General features: G+C 46.5%; 1 protein-coding gene across 6 annotated transcripts in view; it reads right to left on the bottom strand.

Annotated features, from left to right (window-relative positions):
* Positions 1-604: 604 nt before the first annotated feature.
* Positions 605-14183, bottom strand: part of LOC121540613 (SRSF protein kinase 2) — a 125070-nt gene continuing 111491 nt past the window's right edge. For 2 of the 6 annotated variants that reach the window (XM_041849621.2, XM_041849625.2), the window contains 6 exons: positions 8258-9148; positions 7982-8097; positions 7495-7602; positions 7333-7402; positions 5880-5972; positions 605-3341 (listed from right to left, as the gene is read on the bottom strand). In XM_041849621.2, coding sequence (XP_041705555.2) covers positions 3157-3341; positions 5880-5972; positions 7333-7402; positions 7495-7602; positions 7982-8097; positions 8258-9148 — 1463 coding nt within the window. In that variant the 3' untranslated portion in view covers positions 605-3156. Of the gene's footprint in view, positions 3342-5331; positions 5425-5879; positions 5973-7332; positions 7403-7494; positions 7603-7981; positions 8098-8257; positions 9149-14183 lie in introns of all 6 variants that reach the window. The other 4 variants (XM_041849624.2, XM_041849623.2, XM_041849622.2 and 1 more) reach the window with 4 other exon arrangements.

Raw genomic sequence — 14183 nt, forward strand, 5'->3', positions numbered from 1 at the left:
TTATATGCATATACTGGTTAGATCATTAAACAATGCATCAAAAACTCTTTGCTTTTCTCTCTTTTCCTTGTGTCATGAGGATAACTATATACTGTATATTTTACCCTCTTTTTCACCCCAATTTCGTGATATCCAATTTGTAGTTAAGTCTTATCCCATCGCTGCAACTCCTGTACGGACTCGGGAGAGGTGAAGGTCGAGAGCCATGTGTCCTCTGAAACACGACCCTGCCAAGCCACACTGCTTCTTGAAACACTGCTCGCTTAACCCAGAAGCCAGCCGCACCAATGTGTCGGCGGAAACACCGTCCAACTGGCGACCGAAGTCAGCTTGCAGGCGCCCAGCCCGCCACAAGGAGTCGCTAGAGCGCGATGGGACAAGGACGTCCCGGCCAAACCCTCCCCTAACCCGGACGATGCTGGGCCAATTGTGCGCCGCCTCATGGGTCTCCCGGTCGCGGCCGGCTGCGACACAGCCTGGGTCTGTAGTGATGCCTCTAGCACTGTGATGCAGTGCCTTAGATCAAACTACTTTTAAATGAGTTAGGATATTAGTAGTATTTAGTGAAAACTGCTCTAAACTGTCAAAGACCACAAGCCAGAGGTCTCCATTAATTTACAATTTTATTAAATCTGTCAATGAAAAACACAGACAAGAGACGCGATTCTGTCAATGTTAGGAAGAACAGTCAGCATGGCTGAGAGTGAGATCAGGAGCTTTTGGTGCCAAAAAGAAATCATAATGGACTATTATTGCAACAACATAAAAAAATCAATTTCATCACCATCACAAGTCCAAACAGAGCAGCATTGTCCATATAGTAGGGGAGGAAGAGGTGACAACTGAGTAAAAAATAACTATTCAGAATAATAGTGACAGTAATAATAATTACAAAATAAATAAAAACATCTCTAAACAAACCAACACAATCACCTCAATAGGACGAGATTCGGTCACTGTCACAACAATCAGAGAAATTCGCTTATTTTTTCCTCTTTTTTTTTTTACATTAAATGAATTAAATAGTTTAAAAAATATCTCACCCTTTACTTTACATACTCATTTTTATTTTATTGCGAAAAATAGGCAACTGGACTAATTGTGATGAGCGTGAGAGCAGTGGAGTGGAACGTAGGAGCATTGGCGCTGAGAGATGCTGCAGTGCATGAATGCAGTACCCTCATCAGCCACAGAGTGGCGCAGTTCCACATTCCACCTAGTGGCCTCCAGAGTGGTTCAGCCTCTCACCACTGTCTGCTCTGGGGTTGCAGGCCAGTGTCCGTGACAGCCTCTTTAAGGAATGATGCGTGTGTTTGTTTCAAATCTGTCTGTCGGTCATCTCTCCGGAGCCGGATATCAGAGTTATGTACAAAGGTAATTCCTGTGTGGCGCGGTTGGTAGAGCATGGCGCTTGCAACGCCAGGGTTGTGGGTTCGATTCCCACGGGGGACCAGTACGAAAAAGTTAAATATATGCACTCACTACTGTAAGTTGCTCTGGATAAGAGCATCAGCTTACTGACTAAAATGTAAAGGTAAATCCCTGAACGACATCCTACAAAGACAAGTGCAACCTCCATTTGACGAACCCCTTCTGGAGAAGCTCAGGATCAAAGATGGAGGGTTTCCTCTGTAGGTAATAAGGGGAATAATCAGATCTGGTAAAGCTGCCACACCACAGGGACTCATAAGGATTGTTCTGGTTTTTGGGATAAAGAGGAAAAGAGGAATGGTGTGACTGGATCAGGAATGTCAACTGTCAAAGGGAGGAAGGATTTGAAAAAGTGAAGATGAGGAACTTCGATATCCTCACACCAGGCACCAAAAAGGTCAGAGCAAATGGCTCCTTCACCTTCAAAATAAAAAGACAGGAGAAGAAGCAAACAAAAACATAAATAAAAAACAAAGAACCAATGAAACGCACAACTCTAAGTAACACCTGTCCATCATCATCATCATCAACATCCCTTCCTGTCAATCAATCAGCCTCTCCATGCGTTTCACTCTTTTTCACGACAGAGAAACTCTTTACAGAAGAAGCAGTCTGGCTCATCGAGCATCAGTCTTTTAGGATCTTTGTTTGTTCCGTGCCCTGTTTGTCTGTCTGTGTGGCAGCGGTTCAGTTCTGGAGCCCCCTGGTGGGCTGGCTGCCCTCCATGTCTCTGCAGTGGCCGGGACTGGCATGCAGCTCAGTGTTGGTGGCTGGGTGGGGAGGGGGGCTGTACGGGGCAGGGGACTGGGGCTTTGGGGGGCCTTGGGAGGAGTGTAAACAGTTCAGTGACACTGTTTCAATCCTGGGCATGGAGGGGGGAGCAGGGGCAGAGGTTCGCCTACAGAGAGGGAGTGGGGCAGGGGCTGGAGAGAGAGGAGAGGAGAAGAGTAGGGTAAAGGGCCAACTCCTAATCTGGAAGTGTTGTTGCTCCTCCTTTGTAGGAGAGGGACGTACACACACACCTACAGACTGGGCAGTGCAGACACACACTAATAAAACACACTCACATATATACACAAACACACATAAACACACTTCTGCCTCAGCAGGTTTGGGCTGTGCTGTTGTAAGGTCAGGCAGACGGAGCAATCACACAGTCAGCATTCTGACATAGGTTCTCATTGACTTCTAATGGGAAACCCATTATGCTCCGGATAAGACAGAAGAAGACTGGCCAGGACGTTGCAGAGAACCCATTCTTATGGGTGGGCTAGTCTCTGTTTAGACTGAATTGGTCTTTCTATGTAGGAGATGTCTGGGAAGACACAGTCCTGAACATGGCTGCTCCTCATGTTGTGTAGGGATCTCTGACTTGCCTGTTTAGAAGTGTGGGAGTTTGACTACATCCAACTCCCTTCCTGGGGCCCTCTATTCTTCCTGGGAGGGGTTGTATGGGACCTATTGGGAGGACAGCAGAGGAGCAGACTCTCTCTGTCTGGTCTATGACAGCCTTCTGGTTTCTACCTACTGAGGCTCTGTGGGCGTCTGTGTTGCATGTGTGTATGCCTATGTGTGTGTGTATGTGTGGTGGGCTCAGGACGAGACCAAGAAAAGGGCACCCCCTGTACCCCCCCCCCTCCTCCTCCCTCTCCCTCTCTCTCCAGCTTTGAGTGCCTGGCTTTGAGCGGAGTGTGGAGGCTGCCACTAATGGGGGGGCTGGTGTCGCTACGAGTTGAGCCAGGGGTGGCTGAGGCAGTCCCCGGCTGATGCCCTCTTCTCAGGGACCATCTCCAGCATGGGCAGCAGGAAGTGGGTGAAGTGGCCGGCGTCCTCTGGTGCCCAGCCGTACTTCTCCACCAACACATCAAACAGAGACCAGGGCTTCAGCTTGGTGATGTGCCTCAGCTCACCTACAGGGGGAGGTAGAGAGAGAGGGATGGGGGAGGGAGAGAGAGAGAGAGAGAGAAATGAAAATAATAAGTTACAGTGCGATGCTATGTAAAGACTTACAATGAGAAAGCGAGTGAGAGCGCAATACACAGAGAGAGAGAGAGAGAATAAAAAAAGAGAGAGACAAAAGAGAGAGTAGAACTCAAGCTGCATCTCAATACTCCGTAGTGGCATCCTTTCTATGTCTCTTTGCTTTCATCAACACTGAATGGGTGGAAGCACTGACCTTATTATTTACAGTGTAGATGAAGGAAAGGAAACAAGCTTCTGACTATTGAGACACAGCCCAAGAAAGTAAAATCAAGGGCCTGGAGCAGTGTCTGACTGGGAGTCAGTCAGAACACGAACACCATAGAGAGATAAAAGGAGTGATTTAAGACATAATTTACAGCAGGCGAGACCTTTGCGGGAGAGAGCGAGAGAGAGAACAATCACAATATTAGAGCCCCATGACTAGAACATGAGAGAAGCAGGGTAGAAGCAGGGTAGCACGCTGTTTCTACCAGCCAGGTCACCTGTGGTACAAGTCAGTATTCGACGTCCATCCATGTCTGAGGACGTCGGGAAATGTGGAAACAGGCCACTAGGGGCGACAGTGAGCGCTATTACTTTCAAGTAGGTTTCAGTTTTGCTAGGGCGTTGTGGACGAGGATGGGAGTAAGCATCTGCCTCTGGTGCAAAAAGTTGCATGTTCGAATCCATCCAGTTGTTTTTTAGATTTTTGTTTTAAGCCTATCCCAAACCTTAACGCTTACTTTAACCATTCAGAGTTAATACCTAACCTTAATGCCTAAACCCGAGCTTAAACACTTTGAAATTTGGAACAACTTCGAAATTTGACATTTGAGAAACATGGATGAATGTCTAATTCTGACGTGAGACTGTGAGAGCTAGTTGGTTTCTACAGACACCACTTACCAGGAGCAGAGAGCGGCAGATAGTGACACAGCGGAAACACACATAGACTGGCAGACAGGCCGTAGACTCAGGGAGGATAGTACTCCGAACTCAGTCAAGTGGCTGGAAAGATGACTATTGTATTACTGGTGTACCTAGCTAGATAACTAGATAACTAAATCTAAATCTTGAGAACTCACATTTTAAACTACACTCTTAGAAAAAAAGTGATATCTAGAACCTAAATGGGTTCTTTGGCTGTCCCCATAGGAGAACCCTTTTTGGTTCCAGGTAGAACCCTTTTTGGTTCCAAGTAGAACCCTTTTTGGTTCCAAGTAGAACCCTTTTGGGTTCCATGTAGAACCCTTTCCACACAGGGTTCTACATGGAACCCAAAAGGGTTCTACCTAGAAACAAACAGGGTTCTCCTATGGGGACAGCCAAAAAAAACATTTGGAACCCTTTTTTTCTAAGTGTAATGTTAGGCACAATTTCTAAGGGATGTACAGTATGTACTGCAGGGTTCTTCAATTCCGGTCCTGGAGGGCCGAGACACCTCTGTTTTTCATCCTCTCCTTCTAATCAGGGGCTAATTCAGACCTGGGACACCAGGTGAGTGCAATTAACTACCAGGTAGAAATAAAAAACAGAAGTGTTTCGGCCCTCCAGGACCGGAATTGAAGAACCCTGATGTACTGTATGTATTTCTAGGTGGACACACAACACAAATACTACTGCACACTACTACAGGCTCAGTGGAGGCTACTGAGGGGAGAACGGCTCATAATAATGGCTGGAACGGCGCAAATGGAATGGCATCAAACACCTGGAAACCATTTGTTTGATGTATTTGATACCATTCCACTGATTCCGCTCCAGTCATTACCACGAGCCCGTTCTCCCCAATTAAGGTGCTACCAACCACCTGTGAGCAGACTACAAGCTTTGTTACAAGTGTAACAATGGTGTAAACCGTGTATGTACATGTACTAATATTTAGAGAAATACTGTTCCTGTCATTGCCTCATCGTGGTAGTCTCATCGTGACGTTACCTTTCTTGGAGAAAAACTCTCGGCTGTATTTCCCGGTGGCGACCACTTTGCGTGGAACCTTCCCCAATAGCTCCATGATCAGAGCGATGTGATCTGAACCCCGGCCACCACAGGCCACACCACCAAAGAACAGGCACGGCACAGCATTACATCACAAACATACACACACGCTGAAGGGATGGACGGACACACTGCTGCCTGGAGACACCACACTGACAGACAGACTGACTGACGGGACAGTAAGTCTCTCAAGAAGATAGTGGAGAGGGCTATGCCTAAACTGGTTTGACAGTGTATGTGAATTAGAGCAAATGGACATACAGTACTATTCCCTCTTTATGTCCTTTCTGTCTAACAACTGTTCACAACAATGGTGTGTTGGAATGCCAGGCAATTTGCTGCAAAACCCCTTATTGCTTTTGGACTTCTTAAATCATTCCCATTCCACTCTGTCTGCATTCCTGTCTGTCCATCTGACTGTCTGAGTCAGTGTGTGTGCTCAGGCGTCTGTGTGTCTCCGTCCCATCAGCACTTTCCCCCAGTGCTACCTCTTCGGTTGAAGAACTCCCGGGAATATTTTCCGGAGAGTGCAAAGTGCCGTGGAATAATGCCCAGCAGCTCAATGATGTGGGCTATATGGTCTACAGAGGAGAGAGGAAGAAAGGAGGAAGAGGAACAGGGAAAGGAGGAAAAGGAGAGAGGGAACAAGGAGGAATAAGAAAATGAGGAGTAGAAGGAGAAAATATAAAGGAGAGAGGGAAAGGAGGACAAGGAACCGGAGAGGTAAGAGGAGGAGGAAAGGGGTAGAGACAGAGAGCTCAGTGTTAGTGACCCCACACCAGAGGTGGTGAGATGGAGTACAGAGTGCAGTGGGTTTGGAGTAGAGAGACATGCATCTATTCTCTTTAAATCTGAGAGACTCATCACCAAATAATGGTCTGATTCTAACTGAATACAATTCAGTGGCTCTCATTGTCGTCAATTGAGATATCATGGCAGTATCTGTCTATACATATTTACTACTTGCCATTTATATTGATAGTATGGTGAAATATTGTTAACATGGTATGTATGGGGTCAAATGTGAGTGGCTGGACATGAGATCAACAGGAGGGTTGATGTGACACTGTGTAGGAGGTCAACTGGACTAGACTCAGGGATGGACAGGATGGAGGAGCTATGGGGCGGGTGGGGATTCAGGAGTGAGCCGGAATAGATGGGGTTAGGGTGAGTTTAGGGAGCGAGAAGGTGTGGATGTGAATATGGGGTTAGGGTGAGTTTAGGGAGCCAGAAGGTGTGGATGTGAATATGGGGTTAGGGTGAGTTTAGGGAGCGAGAAGGTATGGATGTGAATATGGGGTTAGGGTGAGTTTAGGGAGCGAGAAGGTGTGGTTGTGAATATGGGGATAGGGTGAGTTTAGGGAGCGAGAAGGTGTGGATGTGAATATGGGGATAGGGTGAGTTTAGGGAGCGAGAAGGTGTGGATGTGAATATGGGGTTAGGGTGAGTTTAGGGAGCGAGAAGGTGTGGATGTGAATATGGGGATAGGGTGCGACAAGGTTTTGATGTGGGGATTGGATGAGTTAGGTCAGGTAAAGATGTAGATTTGGGGATAGGTTGAGTGAGGGTATAGATGTAGAATGTGAGGATAGATACATAGATAATAGCAGATAGGGAAACTAGAAGGGACTATACTAAAATCTGCTGGATATCTTTAGTCCATGATTTGGGCCCATTGTAATAAAACAATTTACAATCAAGCTTTCATACAATCTACTACCACAGTGTATTACTATATATAACGTATCATGTAATTCAGTTGAGCAAATCTCAAATGACAGTGCTACAACAGTTGTAACTACACAATTACTCAGTCTAAACACATTAACAACACAACGACACATATTAAACAGCTATTTCTACATCACTACATAGATAAACATGTAGTATTATGTTTAGTATGAGATTGGTCTATTAGGAGAACAGTGTGTATAGACTCACCCTCATCCCTGGAGTAGTCCTCCCCAGAGTGGGGCTCAAACAGGTAGTCTCCTGTAGCCAGCTCAAACGCCTGCAGGACACACACAGGATAGGATCATCAGTCAGTACTGATGTGTGTGTGTGTGTGTGTGTGTGTGAATATGTGTGTGTTTGTGTGCTCACCATGCAGGCGGTGCTCCAGATGTCAGCAGGAGTGCTGTACCCAGCTCCTATCAGGACCTCTATGGAGCGGTACTGTCTGGTCTGGATATCCTCTGTGAAGTGCTTGTGCTGAGAGACAGGGAGGAAAAGAGAGGAGAGAGAGAGAGAGGAGAGAGAAAGAGAGAGATGAGATGGATAAACTACACTGTACATTATGCATCTGTGTCTATTGCAAAACACCCGTACACCTACTGTACACCAGGGCTCTCCAACTCTGTTCCTTGAGCGCTACCGTCCAGTAGGTTTTCACTCCAACCCTATTCTAGCACACCTGATTCTAATAATTAGCTGGTTGATAAGATTAATCAGCTTAGTTACAACTGGGGTTGGAGTGAAAACCTACAGGAGGGTAGCTCTCCAGGAACAGGGATGGAGAACTCTATACACACACTCAAATACCTCCACGCGCACACACACACACACACACACACACACACACACGACTTACCACCCAACAGGCGTTGCCCAGGTCAGCTATCTTGACTCGGAGTGTGTCAGCGTTGCGAGGGTCCAGGGGGTTGACCAGGAGATCTGCTGCTTTGGCCTTGGCTAGAACCACATCATCTAGTTAGGATACATGTGTTATTGTTGGGGACAGGCAGCAGGCAGAGAATGTCCAGTACGTGTGTCTCTATGACTTCTTGTATATGCACATCTGTGTCCATGCATGTGAGTGAAAGAGTGAAAGAGAGAGCAAAAGAGAGAGAAAGGAGAAATGTCTCACCTTTAGGCGTGTCCCCAGTGCTTGAGGACGACACAGTACGACTGCGGTCTGCAGTGGGGCTGTGAGGGGAGGTCCCGGCCCCCAGGTGACCAGCTTCGCCCACCGTGACAGGGCTTCCCGGGTCGGGGTCCAGGGGCAGGTCGGGGAAGCGTGGCGCCGTGCCCCTGTGGCGCTGCGCCCCGTTGGTCAGGCCTGGCGTGACCACCTCGCCATTGAAGAGCTCGTAGGAGGAGCTGAGGGTGCTTTGGTCCCTGTCCGTGCAGCTGATCTCTGACTCCACCAGGGGGCAGTGCAGAGGGATGGGGGAGGAGGTAGGGGCTGGGGGGTTGGCTCTGGGACATCTCTCCCTGTCCCTCTCCTCACCCCCTAGGAGGACATGGCCGTTGGTTTTGGGGGTGTTGTTGTTGTGTCCCATAGTGGTGGAGATGGAGTTGATGAGGTCGTCAGCGCCTGTCTCTGTTTCATCAGCATCGTCGTCTTCCTCATCGTCATCATCATCGTCGTCGTCATCATCGTCATCATCGTCGTCCTCCTCTTCCTCTTTGTCCTTTTCCTGCTCCTTGGTCTCCTCACCCTTCACCTCCTCCTCTGTTCTCCTCTCCTTCTTTGGTTCCTCTTTCTCTTCTTTCACGGCAGGAGCTGTAACCAAGTCCTCTTCATCCTCATCGTCGTCTTCCCCATCCTCCTCCTCCTCATTGTCATTCTCTTCCTTAACCTCCTCTTTCTCCCCCTCCTCCCCCTCCGGGTTGGCGTTAGCTCTGCCATCCCCAGGTGTGGTGGTGATGGGTGTGGGGGTCTGTGTCTCTGTCTCTGGGGTAGGCTCCCCCTCTGGCTCTGCTGCTGCCTCTGGGGTGGGGGGCACCTCTGACTGCTCCTGGGGTGGGGCTGCACCTGAAAGGCACAGGGGGAGAGAAAGAGTAGAGGAGTGAAAAAGAGAAGAAGGGAGAGAGGGAGAGAGAAAGGCAGAGAGAGGGGGTGGGAGGAAAGCGAGAGCTTGTGTTAGACTGTAGTTGTTTATGAATCAGCCTTGCATTGCTCCCACGCAGTACACTCTAAAACAATTCAGGGTTGTTTGGATGAACCAACTGCTGGGTTGCAGGCATTTGGTCACTTAGTTTTTTATTTTATTTTTTAAGAGCAAGGTTGTGTTGTTGATGCTGGGTTTATTCTGGGTTATACCCAGCGGGTCAGATCAGAAGACTGGAGGCGTGGCTTAGTAGGGGCATGGCTTTCCGGTAGTTATTTTTGGTCACCCGCAAGAGTAAACGTCATTCCGGTTAATCTGTTCTGTTGTATTGTTATCACTTTATAAGGTGACGGTAGAATAGAAAGGGGAAGAAGAAAATAGGAAGTAGTCAGGAAGAGGTCTTGATCGACTGAGGGGTGGAGCATGGCGTCTTCAGCAAATAGACGAGCAGTTGGAAAGGGAGTAAGTCCCGATGATAGTGAGGATAACAGCTCGGATGAGGGATCGGAAGACAATGGTTATTCAGGAGAGGAGGACAGCGGATCAGAAGAGGAGAGCAATGAAGAGGTCAAGGAGGGGGAAAATGAATTCCTTAGAGAAGGCAAGAAACAGATATAGGTTTGGAGAAATGCAGTATTATCATAAGGAGATGTACAGTGGGGAGAACAAGTATTTGATACACTGCCGATTTTGCAGGTTTTCCTACTTACAAAGCATGTAGAGGTCTGTAATTTTCTCATATGTACACTTCAACTGTGAGAGACGGAATCTAAAACAAAAATCCAGAAAATCACATTGTATGATTTTTAAGTAATGAATTTGCATTTTATTGCATAAGTATTTGATACATCAGAAAAGCAGAACTTAATATTTGGTACAGAAACCTTTGTTTGCAATTACAGAGATCATACGTTTCCTGTAGGTCTTGACCAGGTTTGCACACACTGCAGCAGGGATTTTGGCCCACTCCTCCATACAGATCTTCTCCAGATCCTTCAGGTTTCGGGGCTGTCGCTGGGCAATACGGACTTTCAGCTCCCTCCATTGGGTTCAGGTCTGGAGACTGGCTAGGCCACTCCAGGACCTTGAGATGCTTCTTACGGAGCCACTCCTTAGTTGCCCTGGCTGTGTGTTTCGGGTCGTTGTCATACTGGAAGACCCAGCCACGACCCATCTTCAATGCTCTTACTGAGGGAAGGAGGTTGTTGGCCAAGATCTCGCGATACATGGCCCCATCCATCATCCCCTCAATACGGTGCAGTCGTCCTGTCCCCTTTGCAGAAAAGCATCCCCAAAGAATGATGTTTCCACCTCCATGCTTCACGGTTGGGATGGTGTTCTTGGGGTTGTACTCATCCTTCTTCTTCCTCCAAACAAGGCGAGTGGAGTTTAGACCAAAAAGCTCTATTTTTGTCTCATCAGACCACATGACCTTCTCCCATTCCTCCTCTGGATCATCCAGATGGTAATTGGCAAACTTCAGACGGGCCTGGACATGCGCTGGCTTGAGCAGGGGGACCTTGCGTGCGCTGCAGGATTTTAATCCATGACGGCGTGGTGTGTTACTAATGGTTTTCTTTGAGACTGTGGTCCCAGCTCTCTTCAGGTCATTGACCAGGTCCTGCCGTGTAGTTCTGGGCTGATCCCTCACCTTCCTCATAATCATTGATGCCCCACGAGGTGACATCTTGCATGGAGCCCCAGACCGAGGGTGATTACTCCGTCATCTTGAACTTCTTCCATTTTCTAGTAATTGCGCCAACAGTTGTTGCCTTCTCACCAAGCTGATTGCCTATTGTCATGTAGCCCATCCCAGCCTTGTGCAGGTCTACAATTTTATCCCTGATGTCCTTACACAGCTGTCTGTTCTTGGCCATTGTGGAGAGGTTGGAGTCTGTTTGATTGAGTGTGTGGACAGGTGTCTTTTATACAGGTAACGAGTTCAAACAGGTGCAGTTAATACAGGTAATGAGTGGAGAACAGGAGGGCTTCTTAAAGAAAAACTAACAGGTCTGTGAGAGACGGAATTCTTACTGGTTGGTAGGTGATCAAATACTTATGTCATGCAATGAAATGCAAATTAATTACTTAAAAATCATACAATGTGATTTTTTGGATTTTTGTTTTAGATTCCGTCTCTCACAGTTGAAGTGTACCTATGATAAAAATTACAGACCTCTACATGCTTTGTAAGTAGGAAAACCTGCAAAATCGGCAGTGTATCAAATACTTGTTCTCCCCACTGTATACTTGGATGAATGAGGAGGAATGGAGGGGAAAAGAGAGGCAGAGGAGGTCTAAGAGAGAGATGGAGGTATCCAGGGTAAGAGTAGAGAAGAAGTTGTCATATGCGGAGGCAGTGAAGAAAGTAGAGGAAGATGGGTCAAGGGGGAGGGATCCTGAGAGGAATGGTGTGAGTAGTAGAGATGTATCAGTACAGAGGGATAGGCCAACAAGTGATATACAGTGAGGGAAAAAAGTATTTGATCCCCTGCTGATTTTGTACGTTTGCCCACTGACAAAGACATGATCAGTCTATAATTTTTATGGTAGGTTTATTTGAACAGTGAGAGACAGAATAACAACAAAATAATCCAGAAAAACACATGTCAAAAATGTTACAAATTGATTTGCATTTTAATGAGGGAAATAAGTATGACTCCCTCTCAATCAGAAAGATTTCTGGCTCCCAGGTGTCTTTTATACAGGTAACGAGCTGAGATTAAGAGTGTGCTCCTAAAGGGAGTGCTCCTAATCTCAGCTTGTTACCTGTATAAAAGACACCTGTCCACAGAAGCAATCAATCAATCAGATTCCAAACTCTCCACCATGGCCAAGACCAAAGAGCTCTCCAAGGATGTCAGGGACAAGATTGTAGATCTACACAAGGCTGGAATGGGCTACAAGACCATCGCCAAGAAGCTTGGTGAGAAGGTGACAACAGTTGGTGCGATTATTCGCAAATGGAAGAAACACAAAAGAACTGTCAATCTCCCTCGGCCTGAGGCTCCATGCAAGATATCACCTCGTGGAGTTGCAATGATCATGAGAACGGTGAGGAATCAGCCCAGAACTACACGGGAGGATATTGTCAATGATCTCAAGGCAGCTGGGACAATAGTCACCAAGAAAACAATTGGTAACACACTACACTGTGAAGGACTGAAATCCTGCAGCGCCCGCAAGGTCCCCCTGCTCAGGAAAGCACATATACAGGCCCGTCTGAAGATTGCCAATGAACATCTGAATGATTCAGAGGAGAACAGGGTGAAAGTGTTGTGGTCAGATGTGACCAAAATCAAGCTCTTTGGCATCAACTCAACTCGCCGTGTTTGGATGAGGAGGAATGCTGCATATGACCAAGAACACCATCCCCACCATCAAACATGGAGGTGGAAACATTATGCTTTGGGGGTGTTTTTCTGCTAAGGGGACAGGACAACTTCACCGCATCAAAGGGACGATGGACGGGGCCATGTACCGTCAAATCTTGGGTGAGAACCTCCTTCCCTCAGCCAGGGCATTGAAAATGGGTCGTGGATGGGTATTCGAGCATGACAATGACCCAAAACACACGGCCAAGGCAACAAAGGAGTGGCTCAAGAAGAAGCACATTAAGGTCCTGGAGTGGCCTAGCCAGTCTCCAGACCTTAATCCCATGGAAAATCTGTGGAGGGAGCTGAAGGTTCGAGTTGCCAAACGTCAGGCTCGAAACCTTAATGACTTGGAGAAGATCTGCAAAGAGGAGTGGGACAAAATCCCTCCTGAGATGTGTGCAAACCTGGTGGCCAACTACAAGAAACGTCTGACCTCTGTGATTGCCAAGAAGGGTTTTGCCACCAAGTACTAAGTCATGTTTTGCAGATGGGTCAAATACTTATTTCCCTCATTAAAATGCAAATCAATTTATAACATTTTTGACATCCGTTTTTCTGGATTTTTGTTGTTGTTATTCTGTCTCTCACTGTTCAAATATACCTACCATTAAAATTATAGACTGATCATGTCTTTGTCAGTGGGCAAACGTACAAAATCAGCAGGGGATCAAATACTTTTTTCCCTCACTGTATGGTTCAGCAAGATTGGATTTTTAGCATTTATAGCAATGGTTATTAATTGTACTGCAGGGATGGAACGCAAATCGAAAGAAAATTGAGGTGGTGGTGGCAGCTGCAGAGAGATATTTGGGTGTGCGAGACTTGACAGCAGGTTGAGGGCATGAGGTAGGAGTGAGTGTATTTAAACAGTGGAGAAGGGTGGGGTTAAGTATTAGTTGTAGTGTTGAAGGTGTGAGTGTAGTGTTAGATGGTAGGATATTTATTTTCTTTGGTTTATTTTATTTTTCAAGGAAAGATAAGGGAGTTGAACTCCAGTCTAGTAGGTGGTGGTAATGCAACAAATTGGATGCCACCACCGTTAAACCTCATTGAAGAAGAACACTTTTTAAGGTTGAACATTTACATTTTTGTAGCCTCAATGACGCTTATAGAAGTGTATGAGTTCCACAACATTGGTGAAATATGTAAATAATTAGTTATCAATTTTATAACAAATTATGTAATGTGCAAAAATACTCAAGGAAAATGTTGGTTTGCAATACACAAACTTAACATGATGAACAGGAATTACATTTACTCTCACAGGTGGCCCAAAATTACTATTTGAAAGCCACAGCCCTAATATGCCACACCTCCTGAAAATAACCTATGGATTACATTAAAAAAGACCTAGCTGCTGGGTCAACCCAACATGAAAGTCAACAAAAACCCAATTGATGATTAAATGAACCCATGTTTGGGTAATCCAACAACCCAATTGGCTAGGTCAAAATAACCTAGCATGTGTTCTGTCCAATATTTACCCAGCACTGGGTTACCAAATAACCCAAATGTTGTTGTTTTTAACCCAGCACTTTTTAGAGTGTAGGCCTAGTGTGGGTGGAGAGGTTGGAGGATGGCC

The sequence above is a fragment of the Coregonus clupeaformis genome, chromosome 26, assembly GCF_020615455.1.
Source record: "Coregonus clupeaformis isolate EN_2021a chromosome 26, ASM2061545v1, whole genome shotgun sequence".
Classification (NCBI taxonomy): Eukaryota; Metazoa; Chordata; class Actinopteri; order Salmoniformes; family Salmonidae; genus Coregonus; species Coregonus clupeaformis.